At 38.2% G+C, this 20,933-nt stretch overlaps 1 protein-coding gene across 3 annotated transcripts in view; it reads right to left on the bottom strand.

Moving 5' to 3' along the window:
- Positions 1-236: 236 nt before the first annotated feature.
- Positions 237-20,933, bottom strand: part of IP6K3 (inositol hexakisphosphate kinase 3) — a 39,521-nt gene continuing 18,824 nt past the window's right edge. For all 3 annotated transcript variants that reach the window (XM_074236532.1, XM_074236533.1, XM_074236534.1), the window contains exons 3-6: positions 14,586-14,796; positions 10,768-10,931; positions 8,754-8,929; positions 237-4,423 (exon numbers count right to left, since the gene is read on the bottom strand). In XM_074236532.1, coding sequence (XP_074092633.1) covers positions 3,959-4,423; positions 8,754-8,929; positions 10,768-10,931; positions 14,586-14,796 — 1,016 coding nt within the window. In that variant the 3' untranslated portion in view covers positions 237-3,958. The remainder of the gene's footprint in view (positions 4,424-8,753; positions 8,930-10,767; positions 10,932-14,585; positions 14,797-20,933) is intronic.

Here is a 20,933-nt window from a genome sequence, read left to right as displayed (position 1 = left end):
TAAATGCAAATGTACATGTACCACTTTTACCAAATTGTTCATTGACTTAGGGAAGGGGGAAGGGAAGGGTAGGTGATAGAAAAATGTGGAATTCATAAATTTGCAAATGGATGAATGTTGAAAAACTACCACTACATGTAATTGGAAAAATAAAATAAAATTTCAGTTAAAAAAAACTACATTCTTTTAATTTAAGAACCATTAGAGACTAGATTCAAGGGTCTGCAAAGGGCTCCAGCTTTTTCCCAGCCTAGCACAGACTGACTGGAGTCTGTCTTGGGTCCTAAGGACACACAGGGAATCCTGTTTGGGTTGTAAACAACAAATTACATCTTCTGAGATGGGAGGGGGCTTTGTCCTCTACACATTCAGAGCCTCTTTTGCATGTTTGGTTCCAGTGTTTCTGGAAAATATGGCAACTCAAAAAAAATTCAGGGAACCCCTTAATAACCTTTAACAACAGTCTACTCCCTGTAGCTTGTTCATCTTGGGTGAAGTGATAAAATTAAATATCTGAACCTTAAAAACCAAGGATCATGCCCTGAGACTGGTGGTTCAACTGAGGTTCAGTGAACACTGTGGCTCAGCTCACCTGCCTTATTTTGCTCTTTAGTATAGGATGCCCTTGAAGTTGATTGTAGACACATAGAAGAGTGTGGATTACAGGCTTTGAAGAATACCTAGGATTTGAACAGGTTGATGGGAGAATGGAGGAGAAGACAGGGGCATGAAAGCAGTAATATTAGAAGGATAGTGAGGAGACCAGTCTTGCTAGAATGGATAGTTCATAATATTGGAAATAGAAGGAAATAGGTTGAATATGAAGTTTGGAACCAATTAATAGAGGATATTGAAAGCTAGTTGGAGGAATTTATATTTGATATGGTAGATTTGCATTATGAAAATCTTGTTTTAGCAATTGACTTTGTAGATGATCCATAATAATAATAGCTGACAAGTATAGATAATACTTTAAGGTTTGTATTCTGCCTTTTTTTTTTTTTTTAGGTTTTTGCAAGGCAAACGGGGTTAAGTGGCTTGCCCAAGGCCACACAGCTAGGTAATTATTAAGTGTTTGAGATCAGATTTGAACCCAGGTACTTCTGACTCCAGGGCCAGTGCTTTATCCACTACGCCACCTAGCTGCCCCTGTATTCTACTTTTAACTTGCACTGTTTCATTTGTTTTTTACAAGAACCCTATATGGAAATTATTACAGATAATATTATCTTCATTTTTTTATATGAGAGTAGAGGCAGAAAGATGTTAAGTGCCTTGCCTTGGGCTATAGGTAATAGAAGTCTGAGGTAGAATTAGAACCTAGGTTTCTCCTGACTCCAAATTCATCACTAGACACCTCTCTGTTACACAACTTCTTTAGTGGAAATTTTAATTATAGACTGGCTTCCAACATGCTCCAGGAGCTCAGGGAATGAAGTCTAATTATAATATTAGTATTTGCATGTGGTTTAGTAGAAAAGAGCAAAGGATTTGGAGTCAAGAGACCTGGTTTCTAATCCTTAGCTTGCTAATTGCTACTCAGGTGATCTATTTGGGCCATAGTTTCTTTCAGCATAAAATTAGAGTATTGAAATAAATTACATCTAAAGTCCTTTTCAGTTATAAATCCCATGAACCTATAATTAGGGAGGCAAATGTTATTTGTGAGGAAAAAAACAATACATTTGACTACAATATCAAAAAAGTTTTTTGGCTTACTAACCTCATCCATTTGCATAGCATGATAGGTCTTGAAAATGTAAAGTTTAAAGGAAGCTTAGTAATATCTAGCTTCACCCTTTCATCTTCTAGATAAAGAAATTGAGGGAGGCTTAGAGGAGGAGGAGTAACTTATTCAAAATGACAAAACCAGAACTTAAACAGGTCTCCTGAATTTCTCTACAGTGTTCTTTCTGCTGATCTATGAACTGGATAACTGAAAACTCATTGTAGGTAGTTACCTTTGACAGTTCAGAGATTTTTATTTAGTTTTTCTTTAATAAGGTTCAAGTGAAAGGTCTATTTATCAGATCTGGTAGCCAGCCTTGCAAATCAACACCAGTATTTTGTAGCCAATAAGAACTTTTAACCAACTCAGCTTCTTCTAGAATGAATGCAAGTAAGGAAATGGGGAAAATGGATGAAATAATTTTCTAGCTTATAAAGTATTTTACATCTTAAATGAAACACTTTCCCCTTAATCTTGTGAGATGAATAGTACATATATGTGGCTATATCATACTTCACTTGAGGAAACTGAATCTCATAGAGGGTAAACTACTTTCCAAGGATCATACAAATAGTAATTAGAAGAACTGGGACTTGAATCTTGGCCTTCTAAAGCCCAACCCTAGCACTCCAACTGCTTTCCACTAACTCTCAAGTCACTTATGAAATGAAATCACTCTGTTGCATGATGATTAGAATAAATAAACAGAAAGGGTAATCAGACACACCAAATAAGTACTAGTGACCCAAGCAATTTTATTAACAAATTTATTTTCTTAATTGAGTTCTATATCTCTGTAATAGGGTAGTATAATAGGTTTTCACCCTGCACAGAAAGGAATTAATTAGAATTTTTTGCAGCTTGCTCCATATTTACATTTATCCACTAATCTTGTAAACATTTTACCTGGGTTGCCAGTGCCCCTTCAGTCAGTCCTCCTGTTCCTCCCTGACCCTTACCCCCAGACTCCCTCCCAAAATAAATAAAAACTTTATATATACATGCATATATATGTATATATATATGTTTATATATGTATATATAAATTATAGTTCATCATAAGTGGCTCATCCTTGACTCATTCTTACCCTATTTGAATCTACGTGACATAGTATGTCACAACATGGTCAACAATACATAACAGAACCATTCTAATCATCATTTATGATTCTATATAGTTTCTATATTCTATATAGATTCTATATAGCCTCAATGAGACACATAGGTGTTGATTCACGATAATGGAAAACTTAGTCTGTTAGTTTTGCCATGACTCAAGCATAGTCTTATTGTTGGCCCATCATTATGAGCCTGAGTGAAAAAAAAGAAAAAAAAAGCTCAGACTTGTAGACTCATTCTGTTGGATTCTGTCCCTTGGAAAATGTCTCTTGAAAAGGATACAATCCCTTAATCAATTCTTTGTGCATTTTTCAGAGAGAGTAACCTATCTAAGCAGAAAGACATTGGGGTTATGTCTTTAAGACTTTTTTCAAGTAGTGTTTTAGTTGCCTCATAGTTTCTGTTAGGACTGCAGCAAAACAAATGGAAGGGATTATCATAGATACAAATAAATATACCAGTACCTTGCTAAAACATTGTCCTTAAGGTCCATGCTGTGGGACCAATTGATAGGTAAAATTCTCCTTAATGAGGTTATTTTGTTACTTCAATAACTAATTACTCTTGAATGACATTCAAAATGGACTCATATTGAATTCTTTTTTTTCAGGAGTTTTTAGTCATGTCCAACTCTTCATGACCCCATTTGAGGTTTTCTTCGTTTGCCATTTCCTTCTCCAGCTCATTTTACAGATGAGGAAACTGAGGCAAATGGGGCTAAGCTATGTGCCCAGGGTCACATAGCCAGTATGCTTCTGAGGCCAAATTTGAATTCAGGAAGGTGAGTCTTCTTGATTCCAGACCTAGTCCTCTATGCACTTTACCACCTAGCTGCTCAATTGAATTCTACTTTGGTGCTAATAGCCTCATGTTGTGATTCAAGAGTATGTGGAATTAATTCAAAGTGGGTTTTCCATGCAGCTGACTTCTTTAGCATTATTTCCCATAAAAGTCTCTTGCCTTGTATAGGAAGCTTCTGGGCTCTTCTTCCAGTTCTTATAAGCAGACATGGTGACTAAAAAGCTGTGGGGTTGCATAGTCTACCCTTTCTAAAAGTAGGTCCCTTTTGAGAACTGTATCCCAGCGAAGTCCTCACAGTTTCATCAAGTGTCATTCAACTTCTGAGATATCCTGAAGGATTTGGATTAGATTTTCTAGGCCAAAAATATAGCCATGATCTGGTCCATCATAGATGGGGTGATTGTACCGAGAGCCCTTGTAAGTTGTATGTGCAAAGTCTATCATACGAATATCAACTTTGGAGAGCCCTTCTGGAGAGGAACAGTTTGTCTTCTGCAAGCATCCCTGAAGATGACTGCCTGTAGTTCTTTCTGGAGGCATTTGTCCATCATAGATGATGAGGAGAGAACTGGAGTAGAACCGATAGGAACTCTGGTTCTTAATTACTGAGAGGAGAGCCTTGAGCTGGAAAAGAATGGGTTCCAGGAGATCTGTTCGAAGGTGTAGGCCATTGTGCAGGAACTGATAAAGAGCTTGTCTGAACCCATCAGTTGAAAGTTTCCTTCCATAGTATTTATCTTTGCAGAGAAAGTGGTTTGAATCAGCTTGATAAACCTTGGGATAAAAAAGGAGAACAAGAATAAGATGAGTGAAAGCTTTCCTGAAAATTATTTCTTGTTATATTGCAACATTATGAACTTATATAAGGTATAGTCAAGTTTCTAGGAAACACAGCTTAGATAAGGTTGACATTTTTAATAGCCACCATTAAATGCAAATGTAGCTTCTAGGTTTTAAAATACTTTCTGTTTGGACTTTAATTTCATGTCATTAGAATCATACCTATGGGGGGGCTAGGTGGCGCAGTGAATAGAGCACTGGCCTTGGAGTCAGGAGTACCTGGGTTCAAATCCAACCTCAGACACTTAATAATTACCTAGCCGTGTGGCCTTGGGCAAGACACTTAACCCCATTGCCTTGAAAAATCTAAAAAAAAAATCATATCTATAAAATGCCTATAGTATGTTAGGTACTAGGGATACAAAGATAGGTGCAATATAGACATTGCTCTTGAGCAACTTGTGTTATAATGGGGAAGAAAGGCCTGTTCACAACTTACTGGGTTTCATTGGAGGAATGTGTTAAGTGCAAAGACATGGTTTAGACAAAATATAAGGAACAATTTGAGGAAGGAGAAATTTTCAGCTAGAGAATCAGGAAAACTTCATAAAGATACATTTACTTAAAAGAAAGGAGGAGGAAGGAAGAAAAAAAGGAAGGAAACAAAAAAGGAAGAAAAGGGAAAGCAAAAAAGAAGGAAAGAACTTAAGTAGGTGAGGAGGTGAAGACAATAGTCTTCCCTGGGTTATTGGTTTGAGGGCCCTCAGTAAAAGGGCTTTTAAATTGGAGACAGATGGCAAGGGCTCTTGGGCATTTCATACCTTCTTCCTTACCCTCCATTCATTTTTTCTTTCCTTCCTCCTCTTTCTCTCTCCTTGCCCTTTCCACCCTTCTCTAGAACATTATCCTTCTTCACTGCTATGTTTTAGAATTCCTTTCCTCCTCCAAGCCTCAGTGAAGCTGACAATTCCTTTGTAGAAACTCCCCTGATTGCTCTAACTTTGGAATGTTTTCCTCCCTTCTTCCTGTTTGTCTGGAACACTTTGTGGATCTCTCCTTTGGTCTCATCCTTTGCTCTAGTACTCCTCTGATCATTGGCATGTTTTACTCACAGACACCTTCCTCCCTGAGGTCTGGGACTGTTTTGTTTTAGTCTTTGTATCCCTATTGCCTTACACCCCCGAACTGCTTTATCAGTGTTTGTTGAAGGACTTTGAATGTTTGTGAGAAGCAATTCATTCATAAGATCATAGTCCTTTAAAGGGATCTTAGAGATCACCTCATCCCACTTTATGGAAATTTTATGAGTCAGGAAATGGAGGCCCATAGAGCCAGGTGGTTTACCCTGGCTCAACTATTTAGAGAATTAATAGCAAAGCTAGAATTCTGATTCCATATAATGAGTCTATTATACTGACTCATAACAATAATAACAATTACCATAATTCATATTTCTAACAGTGCTTTAAAGCTTACAAAGTACTTTCCTCACATCCATATGAATATCACTATTTCCATTTATACATTTCAAAACCGAGGTTCAGCGAAGTTAACTTTCTATCCTGTTATTACACAAATAATGTAGCTGTCCTTGTTTAGAAGATGGGGTCAGGCTAAACACCTGCTGCATTGAGTTTGGTTTCTCCTAGTAGAATTTTTTTTTTGAGGTAGTAGGGTTAAGTGACTTGCCTAAGTCACCCAACTAATAAGTATCAAGTTTCTGAGGCTGGATTTGAACTCAGGACCTTCTGACTCTGGAGTCAGTGCCCTATCCACTGTACCACCTAGCTGCCCTTAGAATTTTTATTCTTTATCAGAAGGCAATGGGAAGCCCCAGAAAAGTTACTTTTAAAGAAGAGATTTAACATGGTCACACCTTTGCATTAAGAAATTATCCTGGCAGGCATGTAAAGGATGGATTAGAGAGGGGTTAGAATAGAGATAGTTTTACTTACTAAATAACCCTATGCTGAAGATACAGTGAACAAGTAAATGTATCTTATTATAGTGAACAAGTAAATGTATCTTATGGAATTTCAGTGTCATCCTCCAAATGATTAAGCCCTGATTCTGTTCCTCTTCAATTTAAATTTTAGCAAATATTATCTTGATAGCTCTAATGAAAATTTGAAAATTGTACCCAATGCTCTAGGAAGAAGGCTAGATGAATTTTTAAAAATGAGATTCACAGAAATATAAATAAGGTGGATGGGGTAGGGTAGTTCTGCAGTAATCATGGTTCCAGCTCTTTGGCACTAACTGTACCCTCATAGTGACTTACTAGAAGTAATCAGACAGGAGAGAGATTTTGGCTGTCTGAATGGAGCACAGCAATAGTAACAGGGGCCCTTCCCACCTTCCTCCTCTTCTTCCCACACTTGTAGTTGTGGTAGCAGTGGCTAAGTCATACGTAGAAGCTAACATAGCAGACAGGAGGAATTAGCATTTTGCTATACTGTCTAATATGATGTGAAGAATTATTGCTAACCTGCCCCATGTCTATCATATCTATCAATTCTGAGTTCCAAACTTGTAATACTCTTAAAATTTTGTTAATCAGTGAAGGCAGCTAGATGGTATAGTGGAAAGAATGTCTAACTTGGATTCAGGAAGACTCATCTTCTTGAGTTCAAAGTTGGCTTCAGACACATATTAGATGTGTGACTCAGGGCAAGTCACTCCACCTGTCTGCCTCCATTTCCTGTCAAATGAGCTGAAAAAAGAAATGGCAAAATACTCCACTATCTTTGTCTAGAAAACCCCAAAAGGGGGGTCACAAAGAGTCAGATATAATTGAAAGAGTTCTGGGCTCAGGTTCAGGAGCTCTGAGTTATAAACTCAGTTCTGCCCTCATCTGGGTGGATGTGGGGAAGTCGTAAGTCAGTGAATTTTCTCCTCTGTAAAACAAAAGGGTTGGACTAGGGTGATATATCAGGTTAGGTCACAACAGTTCTAAAACTCTGGATTCCATTTACAGAGAAACCTTCAAGAAGGAACTGTTGGTTCTCTACTTTCTTTTCAGTGATCCAGGTGCCAAATTAGCTTTTGTATAGTATATATAACTGGTATTGTTGACTAAATAAATCAGAGCAGTTTAAGAAAGTTGGGGTCCAGAGAAAGATGCAGTTGATGCTACAAATCATCATGCTTCACTCATGTGAGGGTGGTATTCCACATTTTTAAAGGGACGTATGTGAAGGAAATTTATAGATTAAATGCCTTGCTTTATGGGGTGGCAGTTTCAATTAAGGAAGGCTATAATGTTTACCACCAAATCGTTGTCTAGTTTTGCTCTGACTAGACAGACCATAAGAATGAATGAGCATGAGAAGCTTAATTTCCTCCTAGTTTTCTGCAGCTTCTTGTGTAAGCTATAGCAGAGCAATAAAAATGAACTGTTGTATCAGGGAAATGAAATTAAACATCCTTTTGCCTTAACTTAGTCTTTACACATTCTTAATCAAAACCAATGGCATCAGTAAGAAAAAAATGGTAGATTAAGAAGGGTACATTACAAATGGGAACACAGACATTAAGCTCTCCTTTCAACAGCAGAGAATTGAAGGGTTCAATTCTGTCATTTTTTTTTTTTTTAGGTTTTTGCAAGGCAAACGGGGTTAAGTGGCTTGCCCAAGGCCACACAGCTAGGTAACTATTAAGTGTCTGAGACCTGATTTGAACCCAGGTACTCCTGACTCCAGGGCCGGTGCTTTATCCACTGCGCCACCTAGCTGCCCCAATCCAGATGAAATTCTATCATTTCTAAGGACTGAAAATAAGAAGTCTGTCTCACAGTGAAATTGTTTTCTTTCAGCTCTTCCCCCAAATCCTTGGCACCTGCTAGTATTAAAGGTCTGATGATTCTATAGGCAAAAGTCACAGAGATATTGTTGAAAGTTTCAGCTGCCCCAAGACTATAAGATCAAGTTCCAAAATGATACTTTTTGTCACTTTAGTGACAGGTGAGCTGACAAAACACATACCCAGATTATAATAAGGTTTAATCGTGGGGGCGGCTAGGTGGCGCAGTGGATAAAGCACCGGCCCTGGAGTCAGGAGTACCTGGGTTCAAATCAGGTCTCAGACACTTAATAGTTACCTAGCTGTGTGGCCTTGGGCAAGCCACTTAACCCCGTTTGCCTTGCAAAAACCTAAAAAAAAAAAGCTTTAATCGTTGTCTGTTGGAGCTACTCAGTGTTTCCCTTTAAATGGTTGGCTAGTCAAATGTCTGGAGAAGCTTCTAGGTGGGTCACTTAATATTATTGCATGTGGAGGGCAAAGGTGGGACCCCTGTGCTGTTAGATTGCTGACCTGTCCGTCCTACCTGCATGCCACAGATGCGAACCCCAAGGGAAGCAGAGGTACTTTGTTCACACTTCTTTATGTGGCGGGCTTTCTTCTCCTCGGAGGCGTCATCACCATGTTGCCTGGTGCCCATCTTCAGATCCAGAATGCATGGACATTTGTACTTTGACACCACATTTTCAAGCAGTAGAAACCCTAGTCGTACTAAGTTAAGGAAAACACCATGGGTTGAAGAGCTATTGCCCTCATGGAAGATAGGTAGGAATTAAATTTCATGCTTTGGTTTTGTTTCTTTTACTCCAATTTTTCATTACTGACAAGCATACTGGGATTATTAACAATTCAAGACAGTGACTTCTTAACAAGCCCATTTATTTAAGGGTAGTACCTTCTCTCTCAGATTAAATTTAGATTCAGGCATAAGATCTTTGGGAGACTGTGCACAATTTACATTTTATAGCCTAAAATCATAGGGATAAAATCACAAGTAAGTGAATGGACCAATATCTTTTTAGGGAAGTAGGTTGATATAAATTTCAGAGATGGGTTGAAGGAATAATAATTTCACCAGAGTAATTTTTCTGAAAAAGTTTCTTAGGGAGTAGATGTGCAAATGTAACAACCCCCAGTTTGTAGGAGTGCAGCAGTGACTAAGGAAGCTTTTTAAAGCCAAATTCTCCTAGGGTTCAAGGACTGCATAACCTTATGTGCTTCTTACTATGCTGTTGCATGAATTCAGCCTTCCATCCTCATTGCTACCCCTAAGAAATATCTTAGCTCAGTCTTATATTCGCCACAGTTTAATGAGCTCTTTGTGGAGAATGTGGAGGGATGGAAAGGGAAATATGGGGACTATGCTGATCCCCCCAAGCCCCACCCCATACAGCGTGACTCACACTGACTTGATCCTCAGTCTTGTCAGCAGCAAAGGAGGAGGCAAACCATTCCCAAGATGAAAAATGATTATCTCTGAGAATACTGACTATATTTCTGCAGTTTTTGCAAGTACTAGTCAGCAAAATTTTTCATCAACCCAGTAGGAATGCAGATTTTGGTTATTCTAGGAGTGATAATTTTAGTTTTTGGTTCAAATTTTTACCTCCATACTCCCTAATTTCTCTTTTGTTTGACATAATTCTTTTAGACCTCAAGTTTATAAATTTCTGCTAATGTGTATGGCAGTACTTCTGTGAAGTAATTTGCATGTAGGCTCCAGGTGGAGGACTGTGTGTGTGTGTCAGAAACTCTGTGAACATGAATTGCTGAATATCTGGGTTTAGAGGTCCCAGAACTATATGTTCCCATGTGTCCCTTTTCCCTCCCCTCTTTCCTTTCTTGGTTGGCCACCACTGACAACAATGTCCATATTGGGGATGGAGTGATAACTGTCTTTGCAAGAGGACCCTGCAGTTGAGAGTAGAAGCTATCCATGTTTGGGTAGAAGTCTGTGCTGCCACTGCTATTTATAATCTGTCTTTTAATAATAGCTGACATTTCCATAGGGTTTTAAGTTACACAAAGCACTTTATCTCCATTATCCATTTGAGCCTTACAACATCCCTGCAAAGTAGAAATTACAAGAACTATAATATCTACCTTATAAATGAGAAACCTGAGGGACTTTGTCAATGATTCCACAGCCAGGGAGTTTCAGGGGCTCCATTCAAACCAAGGGTTTCCCAACTCCAAGGCTGGGAAGTACTTTATCCACATTGCCACACTGCTGGTTTTCTTTGGCTACTGGGGAAGTTTAATCTCTACAGCAGCCAACCTGTTATTTATCCCTGCATAGAGAAGCCCAATTAGGAAAAAAAATTAGATGGATTTACTTGTCAATGCTATTAACTACCAAGAGTTCTCCAAACATTAGGCCTTTCAAGACATTGTCCATCATGCCTCTGAGACATCTGTCTCATTGTAGTGTCTTCTGGACTTTGTCCTGCTTTAAGTCAGTGGTTCCCTGATAGTTTTAGTCTACACTAGTTTTTCTCCCTGGCTTTGAGTGCCCTGTGAGGAAATCCAAGCAAGGATACGATGCATTTTGTTTTCTTGGTACTCAGAGAACATCCGGGTCAGGTGTTCCTTATGGCAGTGCAGTCTCCAAGGATTGCAGCTCTTCTCTGCCTGGTTGCCATTTGTATCTTCCATAAAGGAGGAGACGTGGAATTCAGTCCTCAGGAGCGTTTTGCTTGAACAGCTTGGGTGAATTAAGCACATGAGAAGAAATATGATGGATTGTTAGCTTCAGAAAAAAGAGACAACCTGGCCAAAGTTTGACCATTTTTTCCAGCTCTATAATCATTGTATTACTCCAAACAAAGCCTCTATGGTCTCATAGTACAGTGGTACAGGTACTGGCTCTGTAATCAGAGGACTTGGGTTCAAATTTCACTTCTGATATTTACTACCCCTGTGACCTTAGGCAAGACATTCACCTCCTTGGGCCTCAGTTTTGTTACCTATAACAGGAGGGAGTTGAACTTGATGGTTTTTGAGGTTCCAGGTGCAGCTCTACTATCTCTGGCTAAACTATCAGTTACCTAGTAGTGAGTATGCATCATGGACTCAGAAAACATTTATTTATTTATTCAGGTTTTTTTTGCAAGGCAAATGGGGTTAAGTGGCTTGCCCAAGGCTGAACAGCTTGGTAATTATTAGGTGTCTGAGACCGGATTTGAACCCAGGTACTTCTGACTCCAGGGCCGGTGCTTTATCCACTATGCCACCTAGCTGCCCCTCAGAAAACATTTAGTAAAGGCCCTTTTCATTTACTCACTCATTAGAGTTTTTTGGCTTGTTTTTTGTAAGGCAATGGGGTTAAGTGACTTGCCCAAGGTCACACAGCTAAGTAATTATTGTCTGAGGCCAGAGTTGAGCTCAGGTCTTCTTGACTAGCTACCCTTCTCTTTTCATTTATAACAGCGTGTATCATTAGAGAAAGAGAAGAAGTATGATAAGATACATATATTGTTGGAGATAGAAGAGATCTTAGCCCAACCCCTTAATTTTATAGTTGAGGAAGCAAATTTAGAGATATTCAGTGACTCACCCAAGGTCATACAGTTAGAGACTGACAGATCTAAAATGCTGTCTTCATCCTTATGGAGCTTGCTATTTAGTGGGGGGCAAGGTGATTGTGATGCTTATACAGGTAATGCTAATATATATCATTATATGATAAGTAAATTTCAAAACAAAGTGCTTTGTGAGGTCCAAGAAACAACGTTATTACAGACCAGAGGATATCAGGGAAGCTTGTATGGAATTTTATTTTATTTTATTTTTTTGGTTTTTGTAAGGCAATAGGCTTAATTGACTTGCCCAAGCTCACAAAGATATGTAATTATTAAGTGTCTGAGGTCATATCTGAACTCAAGTCCTCCTGACTTGCTCTATTTGTTGCTCTATCCACCTTACCACCTAGCTGTCTCTTGGGTGGGATTTTAAAAGATAATCATCTTGAAGAGAGGGAGAGAGAGGGCTTTCTGAGGCAAAGTGAAAGAAAGTCATAGAAGTGGGAAATTGAAAGGAATTGGGTGGGGAGAAGAAGACAGCGTCATTTCAAAGACATAATTTGCTTTTTTTTCATAACCTCTTCTAGGCTTAGAATGGCTTCCTTATTCTTGCTGAAAATTTTCATTTTCCTATTTGTACTGTTCTATAAGTTTCTTAAGTCTAGGTATTATGTCTTATTTAATATTTGTCTTTTTCTTAGTGTCTTATTGTTTCAGAACTTCAATGATTTATGAAGATTGAAATCCATCCACATCTCAGTAGTTGATTTCATTAGTTATCATTAATTAAATTTATCACATATGGTCAACATGATGGTGTTGTGTCTCTCTGAACTTAACAGATCTGGTGCCCACGTGGAAAACTTGAAGTCTTCCTAGAACTGAAAGGCCTATTAGCTTGGTAAGAGCTAGCAAAATTTGTACTTTCTGAGCATGAATTTTGAGAACCTCAGGCTACCTTCAAACCTCAATGAAGCATTAGTTCTAGAAAGACCAATGGAAGATCTTGAAATACATAATAACTACTTAATAAATGTTTATTGACTTCATTAATTAGCTAATTAGATATAATTATATTTTAAGGCAAGTATTAAGCATTTACCCTGTTCTGGATACTGTCTTAGCAGCTTTGCCCTACCCTGTGAGGTAATGTCTGACCCGTTTTACAGATGAGGAAACTTGGGCAGAAAGAGATGAAGTGATTTGTCCAGGGTCATAAGGCTAGCAAGTGTCTGAGTCTAGATCTGAACTCGGTTCTACCCGACTCTAGGCCCAACATTTTCTCCATTGTGTTACCTACTATGTCTTGTTATAGATATCTGTATGGAAGAGGGTTTTTATTTCTTTTTTTTTTTTTAGTGCAGTTGTAAGTCTAAGTTTAATTGGTTTTGTTTACTAAAGTTAGTTTTATAAAATCCTTACTAAAAACCAAAATTAATAACTAAATTACCTTATTATATTTTTCTAAAGCACTTTTATTCAAATACTCAGATGAACCTGTGATCTCATCACTGTGTGATATAGTTTAAACCCATACATACCTGCTCATCCTATTCTACTCTTATTCATCTTTCCATGTTTGCCATAGTGACCTTATCCCTTATTCTGGGGATCTTCCTTGATTTTTCTGGGCATCATGAGGATACCAATGGAACCCTATGCTGACCTATAGATATTTCTTTTTTCCAAGGACTGGGCTAAGTACTGAGAGTCTTATTACCAATAAGCTAGTCATTAGATAATGAATTCTTTGACCACAGCAACCTGTGGAATGAAATTATTTATGAGAATTAGAATAATTCAAAAGAAAGTTAACCCAATGCAGAATTTTGAATTTATTTTAATTCATTTCCAAGTGTTCTGGAGTAATTTTAGTGTGGTTTTTTTCCATTTAGATTTGAATCAAAGGGGGCCTTTTGTCTTGATTAGTGAATGGGAGCTCAGTAGCCATGAGATCTCTTTCTAACTCTGTGACTTTTGCCTACTCTCCTTTGCTTTAATTGCCCTATCTGTAAAATGGAGATTGTTCCAGGCTCATATAGTCAACAGGCTTACTTAATTAGATTCTGGGGCAACTTTAGGAAGTGTCAGTTTTGTTCCAAATAAGTTTTAAGAAACGCCAGGGATCATCTTTATCAGGGAAAGATCAGTTGACATTTTCCAAGTGTCTGACATTCTCTCTAAGGACATTAGACCCCTGAAACCTCTCATATTCTTGCATTTGAAAAAAAGCAGATTAACCCAATGAACATGACATTCACTTCTCTACTCTTTTCACCACAGTTGTATTAGAAAATAAAACATTACAGGTATGTTTTACTTCATTTTCCCCTTTCTGGTCACTAAATAAAGAAAAAAAATCATACTTTATAGTTCTCACCTCACAAGGGTTGATGTTGTAGGTTTTTTGGGGGGGCATGCATATCAAATACCATAGTGCAATATTTATTAAGTGCTAGCAGAAATTAATTTTTATCTTCTTTTCTATAAATGTCATATAAAATACCTTAATTTACTAGTGGATTTTGGAAAATTAGAGAAAGAGGTTTTATTATTTCTTCTGTTGGTTACCACATTGGTTATTCTCAGTCTAACTTATTTATATAGTATTTTAAGGTTCATGGAATTTTTTCTCACAATGACCCCAGAAAATAAATAAATATATTCTTTCTCTCTCTCTCTCTCTCTCTCTCTCTCTCTCTCTCTCTCTCTCTCCCTCCCTCCCTCCCTCCTTCCCTCCCTCCCAGATTTCATCCTCAAGCCTGTTTTGGGCAGAAGGTGATTTGTCTGTTTGAAAACCCTCTGTCTTTGCATTTTGGCTTATAGATACTGCTCACCTCTCCTTAAGAGATTGTGTCAGCTGACTGTGCTTCCACTGAACAAGAGGACAGTCTTTGCCATGGCCACTGTTGTTTTTCTGCAGCTTCTGCCATAGCATCATTGAGGACTCAGATGATGCATCATAGGGCCCACAGTTATCTGTTAGTGGGCTGGCAACCAGACTGAGATGACCCCGGCTGTCTTTCAGGAGATGCACAGTGACAGTGCCTAAAATGAAAAGAAAAGATAAGAAAAGATGATAGAGGTGACCTTAAAGGTCATCTGGTTCAACCCCTTCATTTTACAGAGGAAAATGTGGGTGGCCAGTGAATTAAGTAGCAGAACCAAAATGTTCTCTGATACTAACCCTAGGACTCTTTCTATAGTCTCTTTACTGGGTGTGGGAGGGAGGAGAGAAAAAAACCCAGCGGGATTAAGTAGATAGATGATTTTAGAATAGATGACAGCAGTTTCAATGGCAAGAGCTACTTGCCCCATAAACAGTCTGCCTTGAAGTGCCATCATCTTAAGGAAGAGCTTGGAGACTGGCCTAATTTAGTTTGAAATAGATCCTATCCCCGAATGAGACCAGACTTATCTCTAAGTCTACAAGAAATAGCCCCAGGCTGTTTCTGGTTTGCCCTCTCCTTTTTTTCCCTTTCTCCCTTCTTTCTCTGCCCTTTTATGCTTCAAATATAACCTGTTTTTTACATTATATTCTTGCATTCCCAGATTTCTTTGCATAGTTGTATTTTGCTAGTCATAAAACTGCTAAACCAACAAGGGCACACTTCAAAATGTCAGGGCAACTGATTCTGTGAGAAGTGAGTTTCATAATCAGCCCATGGTTTTAGTCTAAGGGACAAGCAAGGCATATGTTTTTCTGTTGTGGAGAAGGAGTTTGTGACACATGCCAGAACTTCTACCTGATTTTTTCCTGCTAAACAAGGTTTCTTCCTTCAAAATTCCTTTTGAATTACTTTTGGAGGGAGGAATCTCCACAATCAACCCATCATTTGTCTTTCCTCAAAAAACTATTTAGCAGTTATACATGGCTTTGTGTTTGGATTAGAAGCCACACAAAAATATTATGGACCTGGTTACTCTTTGTAAAATTTCCTAATGCCCATTACTGACTGTAATCAAAGCAGAATGGCTTACTTACTAATCTGTTTAGGAAAAGGAGAATATGCAGAGACCCAATTAATTAATTTGCTAAATGGACTTTTCTACTAGTATATTAAATAAGTTAAGCAAATTTAAGAATATTACTAAGTAATGTCAAGAAAAGATAAGAAAAGTTTGAATTAGATTTTAATTGGAGAAAAGGAACATCTGTACAGTTTTATAAGATGCCAGGGATACAAAGGTAAGACACAATTCCAACTCAAAAGAAGCTTTGAAGTCCAGTAGATGAGGTAAGACATATACTCTAATAGCTATAATATGGATTAGCATATAAGTGCAAATAAGAGGCCCAAAATGCCATGAGAGGCTTGAAGGAGATATCACTTTCATTTGGGGGGGGGGGGAATAGAGGTTAGGAGGGGTAAGGAGAAAAGTAGTGAAGATTTTGTGGAGAAGTTGACAATCAGAACAGCATCTTGAAAGAAGGAAAGGCTAACTGAGGAGTGAGGTGGGATGGCCAGAGGATTCCATTCAGAATGTGAGCAAAATCAAGGAGATGAGTAAGGACAGGGAAGGCTGGGGCAGGGGCTTGGAAAATTCCACTTTGATTGGAATGTCTAAAGGACAGCAGTATGAAATCATTCTTGAAAGGTAGGCCTGGTTGTAGGGGGGTTGTAAATAATAGACTAAGAAATCTGTACTTTTTCCTTAAAATATTTATTGATATATTTTATTTTTTTTTATCTCCTGTACTTCTCTTTCTCTTTTTCCCTAACAACTGAATTTTTTCAATAAGTAATGGGACAGGAAGGGGAGAGGGAACAGTCTCTGAAAATTTTTGAACAGGGTAATAAGACAGCAAGATTACTTTGGAAGAAAAGACAATAGTTAAATAAGGAGAGAGATGGATGTAGTGAGACCAGTTAGGAGACAGAATGTTCCAATGCTAGAGATGACAGGGGCTTGAGTTGAAACTGTAGCTTCCCTATATTCTGCAGAGGAAGAATGAATAAAACTTTCTATTTTGGATGGGGGGAGATGTAATGGAAAGGGAAAAACAGATAACTTTGAAAATGATAATGAATGATGGGAGGCTCTTTCCCGAAGGTCCTCTTTCAGCTCTAAATATGTGACTCTTATGATCTTCCACTGCCCTAAGGTGACACTGAAAAGTGGAAGGCTACACCAGCCTACATAGTATCTGGCAGTCCTCACCAAGATGGAAAGGCCTCAGATCCAGGTGGCCTCAGGCCTCAGGTCCAGGTGGACTAGATGTCTGTTTTCAGAAATCAGGTTAGTTAGGTTTAGAGAGCTTCCTGATCAGATTAGAGCAGGGGAATGAATTTTTCTGCCATAGCAACCCTTAAATAACATGCAGCTAGTTGTAGAATGGTTTTGATATGTCTTCCTGGAAATGGAATTACAGATTTTTCGTTGAAGTAAAGGTATCATAATTGTCTCTTTGTTTTGGGGAAAGATAATGCTTTCTGTTTAAGATAGTGAATTCATTCTGGAAATCTCTAGCATTACACATATTGATACCCACCCTATAATGATTCTGTTTCCTATTAAAGAATAAGTTCCTCTTGGGCAAAGTACTTTGATGATCTGTACTGTTAGCATAGGACTCTGCCTGGAAGTGTGTGCTTGGTGTTCTTAAATGACTAGGAAAGAAAAATTTTTTTTTAATATTTATAATAGATAACATATATAATAGATAACTATATTATAGTTCTTTTACTGTGTGCCTAACACTTTAAGATTATCTTCTCATTTGACCCTCACAACAACCCTGAAAGGTTATTCTATTATTCCCATTTTTACAGATGAAGGAACTGAGGCAGAGTAAAGTTACTGGCCTGGTTCACACAGCTAGTAACTATCTGGAGCTGTATTTGAACTCAAGTGTGCCTGATTCCAGGCCCAACTCTCTATCCACTTTGCTGCTGTACTATTGCATCACTTTAACAGTAGTAAAACTAATAACAAGTCACTTTTCTGAAGCTCTTTAAGTTTTATAATGCATTAACCTCATACAGCTCATACACATAAAAGATATGGAATTTATTTTCTTTATTTCTTTATTATATTCTTTATTTCTTCATTTGGAATTCCCCATACCTATACAATCTATGCCTTTATAGAAGAGCCTTAGAGAGTTAACTCAGGCAGAGTTAGTTAAGTGACTTGTCCATGGTCACACAACTTGAAGGTGATAGAAATGACATTTGAGTGCACATCCCCTCAACTTCCAAGAATAGCCAATAGGTCGCTCTTCTCATAATACCTCTCTCTCTCTGTATATATATACATATATATATATATATATATGTATATATATTAATACCCCATTTAAAAAATAAGGAAATTGAGATCAGGACTTTCCCATGGTCTCATAGCTAATAACTATCAGACTGAATTCAAATCCAGATTACCTAGTTCAGTATTCTTTTCATTATATTCTGGATGCTTTTCTGTTTAAGTGAAAGCAGTGGGCATACAAAGACTGGACAACTGAGGGTATGAGAATGCAGTTGACTAAGTAGTGGATTCCTGCTGAGTTTTCCTTCAACCTTTTTTTTGGGGGTATGTGTGAGTGTTGTCATGGTTTGGGATACCACTGCTATCCTTGCTTGGTATAGTTGGTTTCATCACATTGTTATTTGGTGTCTTGCTGTCCTCTCCAAGGAGCTGAAGTCTGAAGTGCAGTTACTACCCAATTTAAAATGAAATTTCAAAAAACAGCCACTTTGCTAAGGACAAGTTGCAATTTTTTCCAAATAAGTAGTGAAAGGGCTGATATCTTTCTCTTCATTATTGTATCCTTTCTGGCTTGAATTGGCTCATTCCTCTTATCTAAGCTTTCCTATATCCTCCTTTCCTATATCCTCCAGGATAGTCCTCCCATTTCTCAAAAGAATCTCTTTTGAATTTTTTCTCTAATCTTTTGAGGCCTGAGAAATGTCCTAAAAGTTTAGCACCAAAGAATTCACCATTCTGTTCCCCCATTACCAGACTGGTAATGTCTGTAACAGCTCACATGTATATAGCACTTTGGAATTATTTTATATGTTATTCACAGTTGGTTCTTATAAAAACCTTCAGGGGATGTAGTGCAAATATTATTTTTCCTCCTTTACAGATGTGAGACAGGCTCAAGTGACTTGCTCAAGGACAGGCAGCTAGTAAGCTAGAATCCTTGTCTAGTTTCAGTGATTTTTCCATTATTCATATGACTTCTCAAGTATAGCTAAAATAAGGCACCAACTGGTTACCTTGAGGGGGGTGACTTTTGGTAGAGAGTGAAACCCATGTGCCCCAAATCGGGGGGAAGTTTGTTTAAAATTGCCACTGACTTGAGGTTCACCCAACCTTTCTGGTCAATGGATGTCTAAGATCTAACTTGAGTTTACTTCTTAAGAGAACTTGAAGGTCACTTTTAGTCATATGTTCTGCTGCCAGTGCCTAAATTCAGCCAGGTACTGCAAGTACTAGGAGGAACACTCCCACTGTGTACACAGTTGGATTTGTTGTTTTATTCTTCCCACAGGAAAGAACAGTCAAACTCCTCCTGAGAGGTGAAGGGGAAACAAGGAGGGGCTAGAGCCTGATAGGAGAACAAAGATGTGAATTGTTGGAGGGACTTTGGGGAAGTTAATTTTTTGCTTCAGGGCTTGTTTGAACTCCTAAGGGACTTTGTCTGACCTTTGAAAACAAAACCCTTCTTGGAATAGTCTTCCCTAAAGTAAGAAAAGGGAAAAACTCATTGGCCTTGGCCGTGGTGCTTATTCTTTTGTCAGCAAACAAGGTTCCTTGTGAATTTGTTGGTTGAGTATAGCAAGGGATGAATGAAACACTTGGTAGGGTCAGTTCAGATCTGGCCAAGCTATAATCCACATTATATGTAGAATTTATCACTTGTCCAAAGCATACAGACCCATGAAGATCCATAGCCTGAAGGACATGTGGAATTAGAAAGTCTCAAAGAAAGACTCAGATTCTATTTGGATGTTTTAATTTTTGGCACTAGGCATGGGATCAAAAATACAGATAATCTCAAATAATGGATTATCCAAAAAATTATATCTATTTCTTTTGGGATGCAGTCAAAGCTATTTTTCACACTCTCAGGTTCTCTCCCTCTCACTCCCACATCTGTACAACCCCTTCCCTCTGTACTCACATCCAACTCCTACTTTTCCCTAGCCTTATCTGTCATTTCCTGCCTCCTTACTTCGTTCATGCTGTTCCTTATACCTGAACCTCCCTCTAAACTCTTTGATCCTTTGAAGCCCATCTTGAAAATTGCTTCTTTTATGGATAAGTGTGATTTAATGGAAAAAATACTGGCTCTGGAGTTAGAGAAGACTTGCCTCTGACCCTATCTGTGGGAATTTGGGCAACTCTGTTTATGTCCCTGGGCCTCAGGTTTTTCATCTTTAAAATGAGATGAACTCTAAATCTACAATCTTATAAGTCTTTCCTGATTACTCCTTTTGTTCCACTTTGGCCTCATGTAGCACTTTTGTTTTGTACTCCTCTAAAGCAGTATCATGTATTAGATATGTGTGTACAAAATATATATGTATCACTTTATATTTATTAGACTGAGTTTCAAGAAGGAAAGCAATGTACTTTATCTTCACTTTGTATCTCCTCCACTTTCTTGCACCTGTGAGTGTTTAATAAGTGTTTATTGCATTGAATAGATTTGAATTGAGCTTGATAGCTCAACCTCACTAGCTATAGTTAGAGACCTAGCTGGGTAGTGAAAGGGAGGCTAGGCCACAAAGCATATAAGTTACTGGTTGTTAATATAAAAGTCTGCCATATTATAAAGCAACATGTCGACTGGATTCAGACTGCTTCACTGAATTTGATTCATTTAGCCCCAACCTACTGCTATCGACACGGCTTTCCCCATTGTGCTGAACTAGCACATGGGACTACCAACATTTGTCCTGCTGCCCATGCAAATTAGATCTTTTGAGCCTAGGGCAGTAAAGTCTACCTGTGTGGGGGTGCAGGGGGTGGGAGGTGAGCGGAGAACATACTCCAGTAGAAAGTAAAGTGCTTTCCAGCACCAGCCTTCTGAAATCATCTTGATCCTCTCCAGACAATGCCAACTGGGCAGACAGTGAATATTTAGAGACACGATTGACATTCCCAAAGCATCCCAGCAATTTTTGTTTGGCTGCATGGCAGACTGAGTCTCACTGAGTATTCTGTCATATATT

Source organism: Macrotis lagotis, chromosome 5, assembly GCF_037893015.1.
Source record: "Macrotis lagotis isolate mMagLag1 chromosome 5, bilby.v1.9.chrom.fasta, whole genome shotgun sequence".
NCBI lineage: Eukaryota > Metazoa > Chordata > Mammalia > Peramelemorphia > Peramelidae > Macrotis > Macrotis lagotis.
This window is presented reverse-complemented; position numbering and strand designations above follow the sequence as displayed.